The sequence below is a fragment of the Dipodomys merriami genome, unplaced genomic scaffold (genome assembly GCF_024711535.1).
Source record: "Dipodomys merriami isolate MVZ:Mamm:240054 unplaced genomic scaffold, mDipMer1.0.p SCAF_5, whole genome shotgun sequence".
NCBI classification, from domain to species: Eukaryota; Metazoa; Chordata; class Mammalia; order Rodentia; family Heteromyidae; genus Dipodomys; species Dipodomys merriami.
Genome location: NW_027206068.1, coordinates 28245028 through 28266734, shown reverse-complemented (window position 1 = coordinate 28266734; position 21707 = coordinate 28245028). Strand labels below are relative to the sequence as shown.

General features: G+C 34.3%; 1 protein-coding gene across 1 annotated transcript in view; it reads right to left on the bottom strand.

The window, feature by feature from the left end:
- Positions 1-21452, bottom strand: part of Orc5 (origin recognition complex subunit 5) — a 53138-nt gene extending 31686 nt beyond the window's left edge. Inside the window, exons 1-9 of the mRNA XM_069996299.1 lie at positions 21264-21452; positions 18552-18644; positions 13889-14086; positions 12832-12906; positions 10603-10714; positions 8667-8797; positions 4437-4485; positions 4256-4346; positions 629-681 (exon numbers count right to left, since the gene is read on the bottom strand). Coding sequence (XP_069852400.1) covers positions 629-681; positions 4256-4346; positions 4437-4485; positions 8667-8797; positions 10603-10714; positions 12832-12906; positions 13889-14086; positions 18552-18644; positions 21264-21335 — 874 coding nt within the window. The 5' untranslated portion in view covers positions 21336-21452. The remainder of the gene's footprint in view (positions 1-628; positions 682-4255; positions 4347-4436; positions 4486-8666; positions 8798-10602; positions 10715-12831; positions 12907-13888; positions 14087-18551; positions 18645-21263) is intronic.
- Positions 21453-21707: the final 255 nt, after the last annotated feature.

The window sequence follows — 21707 nt, the reverse complement described above, 5'->3', positions numbered from 1 at the left end:
TCAAGACTAGCACTCTAACACTTGAGCCCATTTCCAGCACCATTTCCAGTTTTCTGAGTGGTTTATTGGAGATAAAAGTCTCACAGCCTTTCCTGCCTAGGCTGGCTTTGAACTGCAATCTGCAGATCTCAGCTTCCCCAGTAGCTAGGATTACAGGTGTGAGACACTGGTACCCAGCCAGATTTTATTTTTTTAAGAGTAAAACTAGTTCTACTTAGGATAAATCCAAAGTAACAGTTTTGTTAAAGAAAGCAGAAGGCACAATGCTTGAAACATGATCATGTATTCCAAAACAGGGTTAAGTTAGAACTGGATTTTACTCCATAAAATTTGAGAAGTTGGAACATACATCAAGATAAGACTGCATCATAACTGCTTTAATAAAAACATGAAAGAAACCTAAGTTGCTTAACTGTCACATGATACAAGCCAAAATTTAAAGTTTTTTAAAAACATTTAGAGAAACTAGTATTCAACTGAAGGAAAATCATTAATCAAAATTTATTACAACATGAAAAGTACATTCTGTTTTATAACCCTACTTTCTGACTGAGTACTCTTTAGTATTAACTTCACCATCTGTAATGAAAGAAACATCCTGAAACTTTTTGGATATTTTCTTTAATACCTTTTAGTTGTCCTGGATCAGTGTCTTCTTTCTGTAGCTTTTCCCACTGAGAACTGAAAAAAATACATTAAGAATATGAATTTTAAAAGTATATGAAATCAGCTGGGTGTCAGTGACTCATGTCTCTAATCCTCAGGAGGCTGACATCTGAAGACAGCTTCATGAAGGTAGCCCAGGCAGGCCCCATGAAACCCTTATCTCTAATTAACTACTGAAAAACTGGAAATGGAACTGTGGCTCAGGTGGTAGAGTGTTGGCCTTTAGAAGAAAAAAACAAAACAAAACAGAGTCAGAGTCTAGACCCTGAGTTCAATTCTACAACTGACACTGAATGGGGGGAGATGGAGAGAGAGGGAAGGGAGATGAAATCAATTTGCTTCATTAAATTTTTTATATTTATTTACAAATTTTAAAACCAAGGAAAGTAATACATAACTGTACAACATCATTTATTGAATCTTACAACAATAAACTTATAGAGCAAGACCTAGATGTTAATTATTTTAATAATCGTTTATCCTGATTATAAATATAATGCTAACAAAAAGCACTAACAAATACCACAAACCATTCAGGAAAACTCCTGATGATCTAGTTACTATGATATATATATGTGTGTATATATATATATACACACACACACACACACATGTGTGTACACACACACAATGTACACACACACACACAATGTACACACACACACACAATGCACACACACACACACACACACACACACACACACACACACACACACACACACACACACACACACACACACACACACACACACACACACACACACACACACACACACACACACACACACACACACACACACACACCCCAGAAACTTTTGTTTCACATTCTCCTATTCTTTTCTAATGTATTTTTTCATTGGAAGATACTGTTTGAAAAACGGGGGGGGTGATGTGTCTTTTTATTTACATTTTGTTTTTTCTGTTTCTAGTTTAGCTACTTTTCATTTTGCAAGGCCTGATAGTTACTTAGTTCAGTAATGGCAGGTGATTCTATGAAAGGTTAAAATGATGCTATGATTCTATGGGTGACTCAATAGATTTAATTCTAAAGTGCTTTCTTCCCTAATAAGTAATATTTCTTTAAATGTTGGATTGATGTTGTAGTGAACAAGAAAGGCAACATCTCTGTTCTCACAGAGGTAATATGGTGCTATTTGTATTGAAACTTCATTGTTCTGAAAGTAGCAACATTTCCTTCAAGTCATCTATGCTTTTTTTGCTATCTTGGTATCTTAATGTTTATTACAATGGCTAGTATATGGTAAGCATTCAATAAATGTTATATATAAAATATGTAAATTATAGGGCCATTATCATTTTGATTGGCTTATCTTCTGATTTTGTTTTTTGGTTTTTCTACTCCTTTTTATTTTCATAGTTGTTAGTTTGGCACAGGATTTCATTATGTAGTCTAGTTGGCCTCAGGTGCATTATCTTCCTGCCTCAGTCTCTCAAGTACACCACATACCTGGCTCACTTTTTTCTTTGTCATTACCAGTGTGGGCTGTCAAATCAATTCCTTTGTTTCCCTTCAAATAGTACTTTACCCAAACTACCTTTCTTTCTTTGGTCCTATATACTCTCAGAACATGCTTTTGATTCTCTACTAGCCAGTGGTCTATGTTTGGGGCTTAAAACTGTTTTTTAAGATTTGCTCACTAAAAAATAGACTCTTTCTGAAGGTGATTCCTTTTGTATGTCACTGCTACTAGTCAACCCACTCCTTATTCCCATGGTCGTTTCTTTTACTAGTAGTCACTTAAGCATGAGAACTGAACAGAATCTAGCTCTACTGTGTCAGTTATATGCCTCACCATTTGTGTGAAAAACAAACTTTCAGTCATCTTTAACTCCAAGCTATAATGCAGGCAAGGATTAATGGTAGTCATAATTATCCTAAGGGAAATCTGAAGTCTTTTCATGGTTATTTAAGAATAATTTTAACAATTATACATTTTCTACCATTAAAAGACAAGATAATAAGCTTTTTTTATGGCCATTACTAAAATCTCTCATCTAAATTAATTTAGTGAAAAGGGAAGAGGAATAACAGAATTTATTCCCCATGGTCAGTGTTTATGATTTCTGTACCCTTTATCTTGTATGTAAGTTTATCTGATTTGGGGAAGGGAAGGCGAATCACAGAAACAATGGGACAAAGGGTGAACCAATGCAACAGCCATACTCACTAGACACTGTTGGAAATGAACTTTACAACTTGGGAGAGGAAGGGAAAGAGGGAGAAAATGAGGGAGAGGTTAACACTGCTTGAAAAGAAATGTACTCATTATACCTTACTTATATAACTGTAACCCCTCTGTATATCACCTTTACAATAAAAAAAGAAAAGATTATAAGCTTTTCTATTGTCATTTCTAAAATCATTCATCCAATTAATGAAAAGGGAAGAATAATAGAATGCTTGTGATATTTCCATTCATTTCGAAACTACTTAATTTTTGGAACCTTAATTACAATTTAACTTTTTTAACTAATGCAAGTTAAAAAAGAAATAAATTACTAGGATAAGGCAATTATGAGAAAAATAACAAAATTGATCAGATGTAGAAAAGCTGATTAATAAATCTTTAAAAATGTTCTATATTTATAAAATGTTCTGTATTTATAAATGAGTCTTAACCTAACACTTATAAGAGGACTTTACTATTCAGAAATAATTTTTAGTATATTATTTAAATATTGTAAGGACTAGCAGAAGAGGAAGCTAAGGCTTACATATTTTAGATTACTTGGCATAATGTAAGAGAAAAAATTGCAAAGCTTCTAATGAGAGACAATAATTTATACATTTCATTTATAACCAAATTTTATAGTATTAAAATATCTGGTATAAATATGAAAACAAAACAGACTGATTTTCTTATAGTTTTCTAGATTTTTTTAAAAAGCCTTATTTCAAATTGCCCAATAATATAACTTCTTGAAATAATAATCCAAATCTTAAGTGTTCTATAACTGTTTCCTGTATATGAAAAAGGAGAAGGAAAACATACTTTAGTAAACATCTGAAATAAAATATAAGTAAGGATGGAACACTCCAAGTAGTAGAGTGCCTGCCTGGAGAATATAAGGCTCTAAATTCAAATGTCAGTACCACAAAAAAGAAGATGGGATAGAAATAAAACATCCTCAATCCAAAACTTAGAAATATTAAGTCCAAAAACCCCAAACTTATTTTCCCCCCAGACCAAAGTTTTAATTCAAGGTCTCATAGTTACTGAGCTTACTTATCATGGTTGGTGCTCTACTAATTGAGCCATGCTTTCACTTGATTTCCTTTCTGAGGTAAAGTCTTAAGCACTTTTCTACATAGGCTGTGAACCTCTATCCTATGGATGTCAACCTTCTCAGTATCAAGGATTACAGACAAGAACCACAGATGGCATGGCCTAAGACCCCAAGCTTCTTAAGTTCTGATATCTTGTTCAAGTAGTTTAAAATTTTTTTACTATTATGTCTACATAATATTCCAAAATCTGGAAAAAAATCTTAAATTTGAAAAAAATTTGTTATTCTAAGCATCTTGTATAAAGGAGAATCATTTATATATCAAATAAAGAAAAATTACCTTGATATTTCCCTGAGATAAACAGTCTGCATGGCTTTCTTCAAGTGAGGTTCAATATTTCTCCACAGTTTGCGAGTATCACGTTCACCTGCTACACATACCCAGGAGAAAACTTCAGTAACTTAGGTCATTAGAAAAAGTCTCTGAAAAGAAATATTAATGATTAAATTTCCATAATTACCTTCTCCTTTAACTACAGGCTCACAATATTTAGGAAAATTAAGTGCAGCCTATAAATAAAGATAGAAAAACAAAGAGAAAGCATGAATCTTATTATAATTCAAATAATTTTAAGGTCAGTTGCTCAAGTAAAATGTAGTTACAACTTATTACTACAGTAAGGCAGCACAAATACCAATAATGATAGTCCAAGAGTATAACTGTGTAATTGGCCTAAATATATTAGGCTCTGGATATAAAACAACAAAACATTATTTTTACTTTTAGGTAATAATGATGTCTCCTAGAATTATAAAGCATTTAATAAAATACTTCAGGTCCAAAGAATTACCTGGTATTTTATAACATTTGGACATTATCACAAATTAAACATCATCTAGTTGAGTATGACACACTATTTAGATTGGGAGCACTATCTGAGACTGTTATAAATTCAAGTTCTTGGCATCAACCCAGGCATATTAAATCAAAATCCCTGAGAATGAAACCCAGGAAGCTATATTTTAACTATCTCTCTAAAAATTGTGTGTTTTAAAGTCTCAGAAACTGTAACTTATCATAACTATTTAGTAGTTTTCCAAAACTTACACTCAAATTCTATTAAAAGGTAATTTAAGCTAATTGATTAAAAAAAATACTGATGCCATTAAAAAAGACTAATTTGGTCCTAACTATTCTATACTGAAATAATCCAGTAACAGGACCTACAGAAAAGATAATTATATAATCTCAATTCAGGGGATAACACTAAGTGCTAATATTAATTTGAGAAAGAGGTTAAGGAAGAAATTTCCACGTTGGTCAACTAAGATTTTCAGATCTAAGCACTGATCATAACACTAAGGTATTATAATGTTAAAACTAACAGGTAAATAATCAGCTAAATTAAAACATACTGCTTTTCTTTTTGGTTGAAATATTAAAATATGTTAAATAATTATGAAGAGCTATAAAAATAATTTTAAGAGTCTATTATCTAGTTTTACTTTCATAAATTATAAAAGCAAAATTAATCTTAATGTGATTGCAAATAAAGATAGTGAATGCACAAAACTATATAATTGTATAATGACTACATTAACTTTCCAAACACAATTTCTTTATTTAAGTAAACTTACAAGACTGATCCTTAGTAATAAGTGGATTTTATAAGTTAATATTTGTCCAAATACAAAAAATTTCTTGCAGCTTTTATTACATTCAAATGTGTTCTTCCTTACCTTTAAGAGTTAACTCTTTAACTCTTTAACAAATTAAAAGGGAGAAAAATATAAAGGTATAACTTTATTAAGAAATTAATAAATGCACCAAAAATATCCATGCTAATAACAGTAACATAAGCATAATCATCATGAACTCAAAATGGTCACTTGTAACTACCTTATTCCTGAAAACTACACATTTATTATGTCCATTTGGCAGCTAAGGAAACAGAACCAAAGTATAATCTGCCCATATGTTCATAGTGATCCCATTGCTTGAAATTGTGATTGCAGATCTATGGTTTGTGGATTTTTTAAAATTAGTAATCTTATCAATGCCTCATTCAAGAATATTTCCCTTCTTTTAAAGAAAAATCTGACATTTTAAGAGGTAAAATAATGAGTTAAAAATGCTGATAAGCCAGGCACCAGTGGCTAAGGCCTGTAATCCTAGCTACTCAGGAGGCTGAGATCTGAGGTTCATAGTTCAAAGCCATCCCAGGCAGGAAAGTCCAAGACTCTTATCTCCAATTAACCACCAGAAAACCCGAAGTGGTGCTGTGGCTCAAGTGGTAGAGCGTTAGCCTTAAGCTGAAGTGCTGAGGGACAGTGCCCAGACCCAGAGTTCAAGCCCTACAACTGACCAAAAAAAAAAGAAAAAAGAATGCTGAGTAAGTTACAAAGTAAGACAAATTAAGAAGCTTACCATTTCTTCTTCACTGAAACTTTCAGTATATCTTCATTATAGCATTTGAAATTGTTAGAATTTAGTCTGATACATATACATAAGTCAGAATTCTAGGTTAGCACCAATTCTAAGTTAGTACCAAGAGTGTCCCTTGGTTTCTTTACACCTTCTCTCAGATATTCAATCAAACACTATTCAAGGAATTGCTGATAAAATTAAGATCACAAACATTATGGAATTTATTGGAAAGTTACAATAGGGAGGTTATCAGGTGAGCCAAATCTGATCACAAGTTCTTCATAAACAGAATGGTTTCTCTGCTGTTTTTCATAAAAGAGATTATAGGAGAATTTTATGTGACACTTCTGTCTTGTTGATAGAGATGGCTATGTGGTAAAGAATGCACCTTCCTCTAGGAGGCCCTGCAAGGGATTCCCAGAAGACAGCCAATAAGGCTGTGGGATCTTCCTATAGCCAACACTAATTAAATTCTGTAAGCAATCTGAGTGAGCCTGTAAGCAGAATTTTCCCCAGAACAAAAATTCATTCAAGGCTAGAAGCATGGCTCAAGTGCTAGAGTGCCTGCCAAGGAAGTCTAAGTCCCTGAGTTCAAACCCTAATACTACAAAACAAAAATAAAAACTAGCAAACTAAGAGAGAATTCATTCTAGCCAGTATTTTTCAGTCTTATGATATCCTAAGTAGAGAACCGAATAAAACAGAGCCTAGATTTCTTTTTTCTTTTTTTTTGTTGTGGGGTTTCAATCACAGCCTGGATTTCTAACGTACAGAACTGTGAGCTAATAATACATTAAAAAACAGTATGTTGTTCTAAACTGGTAGATCCAATAATTTCACAGGCATCAAAAGAAGTGCTGATGTATAAATATAAAAATATTCCAAAGCTACATATAAATCCTAGTAATGGTTCTTCTAGGTACCTTTCCCTTTTCCTTTCTTCTTATGTAAGTCCCCTCTGTTGTCATTTCCCCTTAAATATGAGTGGTCTTATCCCTAAAGCATTCAACTTCTAGAAGACTATTAACGATTAGCCTGAGCTAGTTTGTTCCATCTCAGCTGAGAAGATGCTTGACATCTACATGTAAGTCAGAAGAGCCCTGAAATCCCAAACTGCCACAAACATACTAAATATTACCACAGTTTTAAATGACCATCTTTCCCATATTCTGACTCAAACACATATTCTAATATACACTGGATCCCTTTACTTCAGAGCAAAGGATGGAAAAGTGCATAGCAATGAAAACAGGCTAAGAGATAATTTGTTACTTTAAAAATAATTGCCTTCCCATCTTACTGGCTTTTTTTTAAAGATCTTAGTTACCAATAAAAAGTTTCTTAAAAGAAAATAGAAAAGATAGTCCTGATACCTTCCTTTTACATCTCCACAATTAAAAGAGACAAAAAAATTAAACAATCATTTCCCATATTTCTTATGGAATACAAACAGCTATTCTGATGCTTTTTTTTTTTAATTTAGAGCATTTAACATATAACAACTACTAGCTCTAAGTTAGCTCTAAGATCTGAATTAAAGCACCTTATACTCAAGTCTAGATTACAGGCCAAACATTTCTATGTACATGGAAGCCTGGAAGAACATGTTACCAAAAAATAAATACAATAAAATACACAGAGTCTGGTATCTGTGGCTCAAGCTGTAATCCTAGCTATTCAGGTGGCTGAGAGCTGAGGATCATGGTTCAAAGCCAGCCCAGACAGCAAAGTCCATAAGACTCTTATCTCCAATAAAACTACCAAAAATAGCCATAAGTAGAGCTGTGGGTCAAGTGGTAGAGCACTATCCTTGAGAAAAAGAAGGTAAGAGGCAGTATCTAGGCCCCGAATTCAAGCCGCAGGACCCGTACCAAAAATACACACACACACACACACACACACACACACACACACACACACACACACACACACACACACACACACACACACACACACACACACACACACACACACACACACACACACACACACACACACACACACACACACCAATTTTAAGGTTGAAAACTTCTTGTTATTGTTACTCATTTTGATTTTAATAGCGTTCTACATTTTCTGCAACTAGAGAAAAGAGGAAGAAAAAGCAACATGGCTAAGGAAAGTAAAACCACACCAAAGATAAATGCAATTTTCTCATCAGGTCCAAGTATATACTAATTCAGACATTGAATTTTTAAACGACATATTAGCCTCAAAAAGTCATATCCAAATCTCCAGAATACATACATTTTTGACTCCTTGTTTGTCTCCATTTCTACATAAAAAATATTAAAAGGCACATGTAAGCGGAAAGCTCACTCACCAGGTGTCTAAGTTCTTTCAAATCCCGACAGACAGTGTAGAAAACCCCAAGAAGAATATTAATGTAGGCAGCATAAAAGTCAGCTGAATACTCTGGAGGATGATCATGAGACAGTATCTTTTGAAGGTTCCCTGTTCACAGGACATAAGTTAACTTAAAATATCTAGCATATAATACTTTTATCTTATTTTATAGTACTTTATAACAAAGGTTTTAAAAAAATACTTCAGGCCCAGAAATAATAAAACTTACTAGATTAGAAAAGTATGATTTGTGATAGAATAATAAGTAAACATAATAAAAATATTTTCTTTCTTACTTTATAATTTCACTAAAGCCAACATAAAAGAATGAAGTAAAAGTAATATGCAGAACAACAGCACAAAGGTAGGAAATTATTTTTACTTATTTATTTTTTGTACTTGTACTTGCCCTCTACTAATGGAACCACACTCCAGCCATGAGATAAGAAACTGTGTGTCACTAAACCATGTCACTAAAAATGTCAAATAGTTATCAGAAGAAAACTTTACCTAGCCTGACTGATAAATAAGTAATCAAAATCCCAATTAAGTATATTATAATCTATCTGAAGGAAAGTAGTCTGTATGTACTAAAGATCAAAACACAAAGACTTCCAAATCTGGCTCCTAACTACTAAGGAAACATGTTCTTAACATTAGACAATACATTTCTAAAGATGATATGTGTATTGCATTAGCGTAATAGAATGACAATCATCCTATAGTTTAGCTATCAATAATGTTGCTTCCTAGAATAGCTTTATCTGATTATAGTGTTTAAGTTTAAAAAATGATTCGTAAAAGGTCTTAAGATTTAATCATCAGGCTTAATATGGTTCTTACTATATTTTCTACTTTCCTATACTCTCTAACATTAGAAAGATAACTATATTGAATTCTGTCTTTAACCTCCCTTTAGTATTTATGCCACTTTGTATCTTTTTAATACATTTTTCAATTATATCATACTTTAGACAATGTTAAAAAAATCAACATTTTTTAATAATTTTCTAAACCCTAACTTTTCAGTACTTAAAAATAAAATAGGATATAAAAAATACAGTGATGAAGTAGTCATAGAAATTTTTTAACAGAATTCTTTAATTTATTCCTTTTCCCCCCTTTTTCCTTATTTTGTCATTTTCCACACTTGGAAAGCTCCTGAAAATAATGGTTCCATCTACTTTGTTAAGTTTAATTAGCTAAAACAGGAAGTGTTACGGTGTTCTGAAAGACAGAAAATTTGTGCTGAGTTTTGTAATAAGTGTTTACAGCTTATTGGTTTAGATAGTTTTTAAAGGGCCAAGATCACTCATGGGATGCTTTTTACTCATAGTCTGCTAACCATCTATGCTTCACAGTTATCTTTGAATCAGAAGTATCATCTTCATATAATAATTGTCCAGTAGATTAAGTAATCTGCAAATCTATTCAATAATACAAGAAATCACTGTGTTCTTCCAAAGGCAAAAATGATAAGGACCTATAAATTTTAAGACTAAATATAACCCCCAATAAACTAGCAGTTAGTACAGTGAGTTATCATTTAAAAAAATAGAATACACAAAATCAGAGGATACATTCCAAATGGTACTTAGCCCAAGTTTATAATAAAGATCTCAATATAATGTTAATAAGCTTTACCAGTCTAGGCTGATTCACACGTGTGTAACAGCTATAATCACTATATATAGTACACACATTAATCCACTAAATGTGATAAAAATATATTAGAGCTGGTCATTGAAAAAAATCAGTAATTTTATGAGAATAACCTCTCAATGTTCAAAAATAGCCTCTCAGTTTCTACAGAAATCTAAACCATTTTATTTGAGATTAGTACCCATCCAAATATTTCAAAAGTACAGCTTAATCTTTCAAACTTTCAAAACAAAAACGACTGAATACTGTACCTATGCTATAATCAGGGAAATACAAGACAAATGGCTCAAAGCATCCAGTATTTGGACGAAATTTTTCCCAAATAATTTCACTGAGAAAGATAACAGTCACATTTCTATCAGTCTGTAAAAGAAAGAGAAATAAAAGCAACCTTGAATTTAAAAACCTTAAATCGGAGCAATAATTCTATTTAGATATTTCATCAAGTAAATCCAGCAAAGCTCCAACATATAACAAATTATTTCCATATTAATAAGTTGTATTTTGAAAACCTAATCAAGGAGTTCAACCATTTGCACATTTTCATACATAATTACTTAGAATTTCCATAAAACTTGTAGATTAATCAACATTTCAGTTACCCATGAATGCTAGGATGATCACACAAGTATTTTATAGAAGTTAAAAATACATTTGCTTGAAAAGTTGAGATAAATCCTCTTATAGGAACTTCTTTAAAATCATAAGCTTTCAAACAATAAGCAAAAATGCAAAGCTTAGCTTTGTTCATCAGTAAATATAAAAAGAAAATATGGAGTTAAAGAAGAGCAGACATGACATACTATTATTTTATTGAGTTTATATATTATTGAGTAAAGCTGATGCTGAATATATATTAAAATACAGACAACTGTATTAGTATTAAAAAAAAAAAAACCAGTAAGTAAAAACATGCAATTTTAAGAACAGTAAAAGAACAATTTCAATGGGCCTTTTACTCCTTTATAGTCTAGCCATAAATGTCTTATGCATAACCTGTATCCACTTCCACACTCTCCAGAAAAAAATTAATTTTCCATATTCTTTTGACATGTCTTTGGCTTACAAAGCAAGCACAAGGCTGGACACGTGTAATCCTAGCTACTTTAGGAGGCTAAGATCTGAGGATTGTGGTCCCAAGCCCAGCATGGGCAGGAAAATCCATGAGACTCTTACCTCAGAAGTAGAACTATAACTCAAAGTGGGAGAGTGCTAGCCTTGAGTATAAAAACTCAGTACAAGAGCTGCTTGGATCCCGAAGTATTCATAGTACCCAATCTCACATATAGCACTGTTTTGTTTTTGTTTGTTTTTTCAATTTTGGAGACAGTTGATTGTACCACTTAGGTGGCAATACATTGCATGACCAGGCAAGTTTATCTCTGCCACACTAAGCTGTGCTGGTCTAGAAGTATTAGTTATAAAGAGGAGGAATAAAAAAGACCGGATGTGTAGAATACCTGTTTTTTATGATGCTCTATTATTTACTAATTCCTAATTTCTGTGCTTATATACCAATCATCATTCCTTAGAAAGGTATTCTTTGGGCTAACAAATATAGCGGGGTTCAACAAATGAATAATACCCGGGGGGAAAAACTAGCTTATTTATGATAGCAAAGATCTTTCAAATGTTTTTGCATCTTACAAAAATCACTGATTTCTAGGAATCTCTGAATTTATATCTCTATAGGGTAAAAAAAGTATGCTCTATCTGATCACAAAACATATGCAAAAGTACTTTATAAAGTTAATTAAAAATATACTTGGAGGTTTAAAAAAATAGTAACAATAATGGAACTATAAATACAAACTAAAATAGTAAATATAGAAAGAGTTATAATACTGAATGACCATAGGCAGAGGAGTTGGGGAGGCGGGGAAGGAAGGGATGGTAGGGAAAAAAACAAAGGAGGGGATAACAACGCTCAACAGGAAATGTACTCATTACCTTACTCATGTAACTGTAACCCCTCTGTACAGTATCTTTACAATAAAAAATATATATTAAGAAAATAAAGAAATGATCCAGAATATCTATATTCTTTTTTTTTCACTTGTAATAGGACTCGAACTCAGGGTCTGGGCACTGTCCCTTAGCTTTTTTGCTTCAAGGCTGCCATTCTACCACTTGAGCCACAGCTCTACTTCTTAATCTTTTTTATGTCATTAACATGAAAACAAAATTTTCAATTATTATAGAGCTCAGTCTAGCCTCTGGTTAATAGAAGTTACTTTGTAATTAGATATAAAAAGCTGAAATAATTGAAAAGTAAATTTTATCAAAAGTTGTTTTTACTATAAAAAAATAGAACTTTATTCAATGGAAAAATGAAAATTACATTTATACTATTGATATTATATATCAATATGGCAAAAATGAAAAGTTGTGGCAACAAATCTTCTGATAAGGGAATACATCTGTCCATATTTTATAGATCTAATTCATTTATTTTGAGGGAAAACCACCCTCATACTTACCAATTCTTGTAACCTAAGAAATCCAGGCAACAGATTCGCTTCCATATCTCTTAGATATTCTGCTTTATCTAGAACCTTAAGAAAAAGAAAAAAGATGTAACACCAAAATAATTACAAAGTCCTTTACAAAATATGTATATAATATAGTACAAATTCAAACTTGAACTTTCCATATAAAGAAAAATTATAGCTTCTGATTTAACTTTTGAAATACTATTTACATTTCTAAAAAGACAGGTTAAATGCTATCCATTTTCACAAACTTAGCCCATCTAAAACCAAGCAATTAATCTTTTCCCACAAACTTATCCATTTGCTGTCTCTCCCATTTATTTCTTGTTGTATCTTCTGTACCAATGCTAGCAGACGCCCAAATTTCCCCTTATAAACAATCACAACAGTCTCAAAATCATTTTTCCAGCATTTATTTCTTTCATCTCCTTCTAAATCATCTACTTAATATACTGTAAATCTTAAAAGATAAATGCCTTCATTCTTCCTAAGGGATATTTGTTGCTCAAAAAAACCTCACTATCTCTTTTCACTGTCTAGGAAATGAAATAAAGTGTTTTGTATATTTTCAAGACTTTCCATGATCTGGCCCCAATTATCCCTAGTCTTCATTTTCTCCCTTCATACTTTGTAAAACGTTAAAACTAGACTACTTGTTACTCTCTAAATTTCATTCCCAGCAATATGCCTTTGGTTAAATATTTCTGCTCCATCTTAAATAATCACTCTTCAGTTTCCTCATGTTATCTTATTTGCTCTTTCAGGTCTACCTCAAATATTATCACCTCATAAAGCTGTACTAGATGTACCTCAGACTATGAATCTCATAGTTTTCACTTACATTTTCTATATAGAGTCTTATGTGAATATGTTATAACTTTTCTATTAAAAATAGCTCCCTTTACAAATAGGAAATAGTTTGATTAGATTTTTGTATTCCAAAGCACTTTCCACAGAACAGTCTCAAAAACAAATATACAAAAATTAATCAAACATACAATCAATGTTCAAACAAAAGATAATATTATCAAGTTGAATTACTTACAATATATACAGTTTGGGTCTTGAGACTTTCAACTGTGGTTATTTGTTTAAATAATCGAACAAAGTCATTAAAGGTTTCACAGATTATTTCAGTAGAACATCCTTCTGAAGCATTAAGGTAACTCAACTTGTTCAAAATTTGTTCCAAAAGCAGCCTCAAGGTAAAGCATTCAACACAATTCACAAAGACATGTGGAAGCTGAAATCCAAAAACAAAAAGGGTCAATAAAAAACATACACACTAAGGTTGTACTGGATAGTCTTTATTTGCCTTTCTAAATCTATACCATTCTCCAACCATCCTGTGTCCCAGATGTCAACACCAGACTATCATTACCTGACTGTGGTTGGAGAAAAAGAAAGAAATAGTAGAAAAAGGAGAGTTGTAGGAAGAAAAACATGATATTTTTTTCTTTTGATTCCCTACCAGCACCACTGTAGACCAGTTTGACAGTGGCTATTCTTTTACCAAAGGCTACACAAATTTCAACTGGACACTCCCTCTTCTAATACTATATCTCTTGCTGGGTTCTGGAAACAGCTACTATCCAAGGTCCCTTCAGGCCTAGGGAGAATAAAGGCCCTATCCCTTTTCTATTCCCTCAAGTTTCAACTTTTAAAATAGTCTCTCATTAAATTCACTTCAATCATTTCTTTGACTTTGTCCTTTGTTTCCATAGAGCTTCAAAGTAAACTTGTATTCTCCTCTTAAGAACTCTAATTAAGAAACTCAGGTCCATTTGAATGCTAAAATTCTTAGTCAAATGTCTTATTTATAATTCTATGTCGATATATTTCATGACAAATGGTTCTTGGACACAGGAGAACTTTAAGAGTTAGAAACAATAATAATCCTTCTATGAGAATTTTAAGATGAGTTTTTAATTTTGAAACTATCAAAATGAACCCGGGTCCTGGTGTCTCACACCTGTAATCCTAGCAACTCATGAGGCTGGGACCTGGGGATTATAGTTCAAAGCCAAGCCAGGCAGGAAAGTCCATGAGACTCCTTTTTTTTTTTTTTTTTTCCAAATTTTAGTGGCTTTTATTGTTATCATTGTAAAATTCTCAGTGGCTAATGGATATCTGTAGCAGTAGACAAAATACTGCTTGCCATTACACTTTAGGATCACAATAACATAAAATGCATCCTATGTCTAGTACTCATTCGCTGTGGTTCCATTGAATTGAGTGAAGCTATAACCAGCTTGTTTATTCACAGATTCAAATACTTTTTAAAAATTTTTAATTGGTAGGTACAAGAGAGTAAAAGTTTAAACTATAATTGAATTTCCAGATGGTCTCTGCATATGAACAGCAAATTAAAATCTAATGCATATAGTGTTTTTCTTGGAAGTAGTCACAGATGTTAAATGCAGCACTTGCTCCTATTCCTATATCCAAGCACATGTCTTCACTCAAAAGAAAACAGGAAAAGCAAATCAGTGCATACCACCACCAAATCCACCAGGTGGCTCAACGGTTCAAGCCAGAGATTATTTGTGAGGAGATGGCCTTGAGCTATCTCATGTGATTCTTTTTTTTAAACATTTTTTTATTGTAAAAATACTGTACAGAGGTTACAGTTACATCAACAAGGTAATGAGTTGATTCTTATCTCCAATTAACCATCAGAAAACCAGAAGTGGAGCTGTGGCTCAAAGTGGTACAGAGCTAGCCTTGAGAACAAAAGCTGAGGGACAGCACCTAGGCCCTCAGTTCAGGCCCCACAACTAACAATACAAACATGAAAAAAAAAATCCACAAACACAAGGAAACAAAATAAATATAGTGTGTTCTAAAAATTGAACCACAAAAGCAGTTTTGATCATTCATAACTTGTGGCATCTGGTACAAATAATGAAACCTGCAGCTGTTTTTAGTGACATTCTAAACCCAATAACAAAGCTTTCCTTTTTCTGAGTACCAATGTAAAAGGTACATAATTACTTGAACATTTTTATCAGTATTTGCTAAACCCTTTTACTCCTTTCCATAATATCTCTAAGTGTCTTGATTACTTGAATAACTGCTTGTCTTGCCCTTCAATAACAGCATATTCTAAGTGCCTATTTGTGTATCTATAGCAAAAGTAGTGTTAATCATATAGCAATGCCTGGGCCAAAATCTTAAGACATTCAAATTCTGAAGTCAAGTATGGAATCCTGAGCACCTGTATTTTTTGGGGGAGGGAAGGGGTCCGGTCGTGGGGCCTGAATTCTGAGCCTGGGCACTGTCCCTCAGCTTTTCAGCTCAAGGCTAGCATTCTACCACTTGAGCCACAGCGCCACTTCCAGCTTTTTTTATTCTGCTTATGTGACGCTGAGGAATCGAACCCAGGGCCTCAAGCATGCAACGCAAACGCTCTACCACTGAGCCACCTTCCCAGCCCGTGTTATTTTTTTAAAAAATATTTTTGATATCTTTAAGTAGTTGTACAAAGGAGTTGCCATTCAGCAAGCAATTTATGAATATAGAGCCTTTTGGTCAATATCACTTTCAACAATCCTTCCTACCTACCTCTTCCCTCACTTAATTTTTAGGTTATATACTGAATTTTTTTGTCATTGAATTTTTTTGCTGTTTAACAAAGCAGTTTTTGCATACAATGAATCTTGATCTATGTCATCCATTCAACATTCTCACCCCCCTTTGACCTATCCCTTTCCCTATTTTTCTCAGTTCTTCATCTTTCTACCCATCTCCCCTTAACCCCACCTCCCCTCTTGCAAGGACCCATTTCCTGGTTCTTATTTTGTTGGGCTTTGACTAAGTCTTTTAAAGAATTACATAATATGAGCTCTCCATAGTCTATTACACCTCAGTTAATTCATTTGTAACTGCTTACATACCACCTATATATTGAGATTCCACATAACCCTAGTTAGAATAGCCATTATCAAAAGAGTAACAAATGCTAGCTAGGATGTGCCCAGAAGGGAAATCTATTACACACTGGTGAAAATGTAAGCTTGTTCAACCACTCTGGAAAGCGGCATGGAGGGTCCCCAAAAACTAAATATAGAATTACCCCATGACCCAGCAGTTCTACTCCTGGGAATTTATCCAACAGAACACAAAAAAGGCTGGACAACCATGATTATTGCACCATTATTTGCAATAGTGAAGATATGGAATCAGCCAAGACATGGAATCAGCTGAGAGATGCTCCTCAATGGACAAACGGACCAAGAAAGTGTGGTATATATACACAGCAGAATTCTACTCATCCATCAAAAAGAATGATATTGTACCATTCATAAGAAAACAGAAAGACTTGGAAAAAATTATATTAAATGAAGTAAGCCAGACTCAGAGAAACACAGGTTACATGGTTTCCCTCCTTTATGGTAGCTAGAGTATGTCCATACATCAATAAGCAAGCACCTGTGTTTTTAAAATGAACTGGCAAGCTTTAAACAAACACTGTGCTTGGTGCTGAGGATGACCTCAGGAAACCCTTCTAAAAGGTGAGCCCAACACAAGATCACAGCTGAAGATGCAAAACAGAGGGCATCTAATATAAGTCAGGAAACACTTCTCAGAGAACAAGTAAATGAAATCTGGTAAAAATAAAATAAATAAATAAACAAGCATTTGTTATACAATAAAATAACTTAATAGAGCAAGCGGATATAGAATAGCAATGTCAAGCTGAGAAAGCAGCAGGTAACAAGATTTGAAAGAGAATAGGAACTATAAATTATTCAGTATGCCATATTAAACATGAATCCTCAGGTAGAACAGGATTGGGTTTAGCAAACCAAAGTTCACTGGCTGACCATTGTTTATGTAGAGAGACAGTCGCTGTGGAAGAGAGCAATATTCATTCAGATAGATATAGCCCATCCATGGCTTAGTATATGAAAGAGGTTATAACAACACTCGATAACAGATGACCTTTGCTGAATATTACATACCAGGTACTGCAGAAAACATTTTTCACATATTAATGTTTAATTCTTATAATTATCCTAAAGGTTCTCATTATTTTCCCAGTTTGTAGATGGGAAAGGCACTAAGTAAATACGGAAGAACACAAGTCTGCCATATTCCACAGACCAAACTCTAAACTCTTATATTATGAAAGATTAACTGAATTCAGCTCACAAAAGGCCTGCTGTATCAGCAAATCACTGACCACTATCCTAAAGATCTTAAGATTTTCATGGATTAGCTGCAATAATAAGAATAGATAGATTGATATTAGGAGATTTATAGAAATATTTGGAAAACAGTGGTATATATAAGAGAAAGCAGCAATGGCTATGGTCAAAGGCAGATTGTCATGACTTTAAGGATAGAGATAGATAGAATGTGTTTACTGGTTTGTTTTACTGGATGAAAGAAAAAGATTTAAGAAGGATCAAATTTGAGTAACTGAATAATGAGGTCATTCATACAGATAGGAAATACTCAAAGAACAAGGTAAAGGCAACGTGTTCAGTTTATTATCTGTATCAACTTTTTAAATGGAAAATGAACTTTAACCTCAAGGATTTATCAAATTAATAGTTAATGGCTGAAGATATCAAAACTTGATCAGAAATATTTTATGGAGATAGTGCTTCTATAAAAAGCAAACAAACTAATCTCGAGATCCCTTCCATTTCTAGCAGTTATGAATAAAAATCAGTTAATATCAAGCTTAAGATTATTCTTACCTCTAAAGTTTTCAACAAAGTTTGTGTTACATAAGTTTTTCCACTGGCAGTATGTCCATAAATAAAAATAGATGGGAAGCTGAAATGATGTTTCTAAGGAAAAAAAGACAGTTATCAGTCTGCATATACAAAATAGAAAAACAAAAGAAATTACCAACCTCCAAGGAATTTTTTCTTATTCATCATATCACATCACTTAAATTCAAATGAAAGTAGCAAATATTCTTTCTTAAATGGAATGATTCTGTAAAATTATATTGGGCATATTTTATTATTTGCTATATATATTTTAATTTTTATTATTGCACAGGTTTACATATACAAGCTGCATCTTCAACTTTCTATGAATTTTTAAAGAAATTTTCAGTATAATTTCATGTGTATTCCATTTTTAGCTAAATGTTTTAAAAATAATGCAATCCTTTTGCAGGCTACAACTTCAATGTACATTTTAACATTTGAACTAAACCTGTATAATCATAGGGTTAAGACCTTATCAGGCCTCGTTTTTAGAAAAACTTTTAGAATACTTTTAAATTATATGTACTTGTTGACTCCAGCATAAATGTATGTGTTTTAACAATTCAAACATTGGTTAAAATCTACATATTTAAATTCACATATTGGATCAGTAGTACAGTGTTTGCCATGCACAATCAGTGTCATAGGTTTGATCTCTAATACTGGGGAAAAAAAAGTTAAAATACATATTACCAAGATGCTTTTGCAGCACATTAAATCAGCAGCCTACAGAAAAACAAAAATTGTCTACTCAGTACTACAAATATTTCAGTTAATCAATGAATACTTAAGAGACACTCAAATGCTGAGAACTTAACACACAAATATCAGTAAAATATAACTCTACTCTAATGGAGTTTATAGCCTACTGAGAAAAACATACATTTTAAAAAATAAATACAAAAGCCAGGCACCATTGGCTTACATCTGTAATCCTAGCTACTCAAGAGGCTAAAACCTGAGGAAGGTTTGAAGTTAACCAGGGCAGGAAAATTTGTGAGACTCTCATCTCCAATTATCTACCAAAAAAGCCAGAACTGGAGCTGTGGCTCAAGTGCTGGATTGCTAGCCTTGAGCAAAAGAGCTCTGGGACAGCACTCAGACCCTGAGATCAAGCCCCAGTATTGGCACAAAAAATAAACAAATAGAAAAATAAGAAATACAAGAAAAATGGATGACATGACTTCTAAAAGAAAGTTGAGTATTTTATGATTATCTTTTACCACAGCAATATTACTCACAAACATTTAGCAGGTTCAAGTCTCTACATTAACTATTCTTTTACAAGGCAAGGCTTTCTCAATGGAAATTCCTATGGCAAAAGCAGGTCACCTGCTAAAACTATACTTAAAATCTACTAAACGGATATTTTAGTACATGAATCCTTAAACCTATATGTAAACAGTCTTATAAACGGGCTCAAATATTGTTTCAAGAATTAAATGTTTCAATAATTAAATGCATGATGGTGAGTATTCCTGCTATCCATGTTAAGACTATTCTCTTGAAGAGTTTTTTAAGCTACACTAAATCTCTCCGTTACTGGAATCCTACACACTTGTGCACATTCATTGTTTGGAAACTAATCTACCATCTTCTATTATTATCTAAAATTATAATGAACTCCTTCAGTATTATCTAATTTTTCACCTTTATAAATCACTCTAACAATGTTAATAGGCTAGGTTCTAGCCTGACACAGAAAATGGGCTCAGTATATAATTACTTGTTGAATAAGTGAATCTTCTTAGATGTATGAACCATGTTTTTTGTTTGCTCTATTTCACACACACACACACACACACACACACACACACACACACACACACACACACACACACACACATCACCTTGCAGAAAACTTGTTTTGTTAAATGTAACTTTCAGTAGGAGCAAAGGTCAAAACCCTTTAAGTTTTACTAGCAACACAAAATCACTTATCCTGATTTGCCTATATATGAAGTGATCTGGAAATGCAACTTCTAGTGAGAGGAAAATACATTTTTAAAAAAAAGCAAACCGGAAGTTGGTTGCTCTTATTTGCTCACCTCACAAGTAATATTCGAACCTAATTAACTCTAATTAATGAGTCTGAAGCAAATGACGCTACAGAATAAGAGAGAAATGAACTCTTGGGTAAGTGCCACCTCCTGCTTATAGGAAGGACTGGCTGCTCCCTAACTGTGCTCATCCAGAGAACATAACCTCTCTTTCCAAGCATCGTTTGACCAGCTAGTCAAGAGGAGAATCCGGCATCATATGCTTTCGGGGCTTTCACAATTCTGGAAAAACTGGCTGGTGTTTAAGCCTGGAAGCATCACTTCGGTCCTCGGTGGCCTCGGAAGGTCACTTCTCTCTTTTTCACTAGCTGCCTCTCTGAAGAGCCCGCTGCTCACCCACCGGCCCTACCGAATCCTGGTCAGATGGGACAGCGGACCGAAGCACCTGGAGCAGCTCCGGGCTGACCGCGCCGTGCAGGGGTGCAGGGGTGCGGGGTAGGCCGTCCTCGGCAGCCTCCACAACACGGACGGAGAGAAGTTATTAATGTGGGGGACACACACAGCGTGTCAAACTGTCTTTCCCCCTGCCCCGTCCACATCTCACAACTCCAAACTGGAACCTGGTGGCCGCGAGGCCGGGCAAAAACGATCACCCGGCCGAGATGTGGAAAAGACACCGTGACCGCCATACCTCTCCGAACAGGGACTGCAAGGTGGACACCTGAGCCTCGCGACACAGCACCACGTTCTCCAGGGGAGGCATCTCGGCGGGGAACCGCGCGGAGGGCCGTGCGGTTCGCAACCCGCCCAGCCCGCGGCACCAAGGAGAGCCTCCAGCACCAGCAGCCCGCCCGGGCGCTCCCGCCTGAAAGCGGACCGTCGTGACGCGATAGGGGCCGACGCCGGCGGGCGGCGGCGTGACGTCAGCGCGCAGGCGGGGCGGGGCCGCTCTATCTTCCACGGCAAAGCCCGCCGCTGTCTCGTTGGTCTCCGGCGTTCTGGGCGGCTGGGCGGAGCCTGCTGTTTGGTGAGGGATTTGGGGCTCAGCGCTGTTGAGTAGCTGAGTTGGGGTGCAGGGTTTTCCCCCCCGAAGCCTGAGCGGCCCCGGTAGGATGAGCGAACTGAGAAGGGGTGG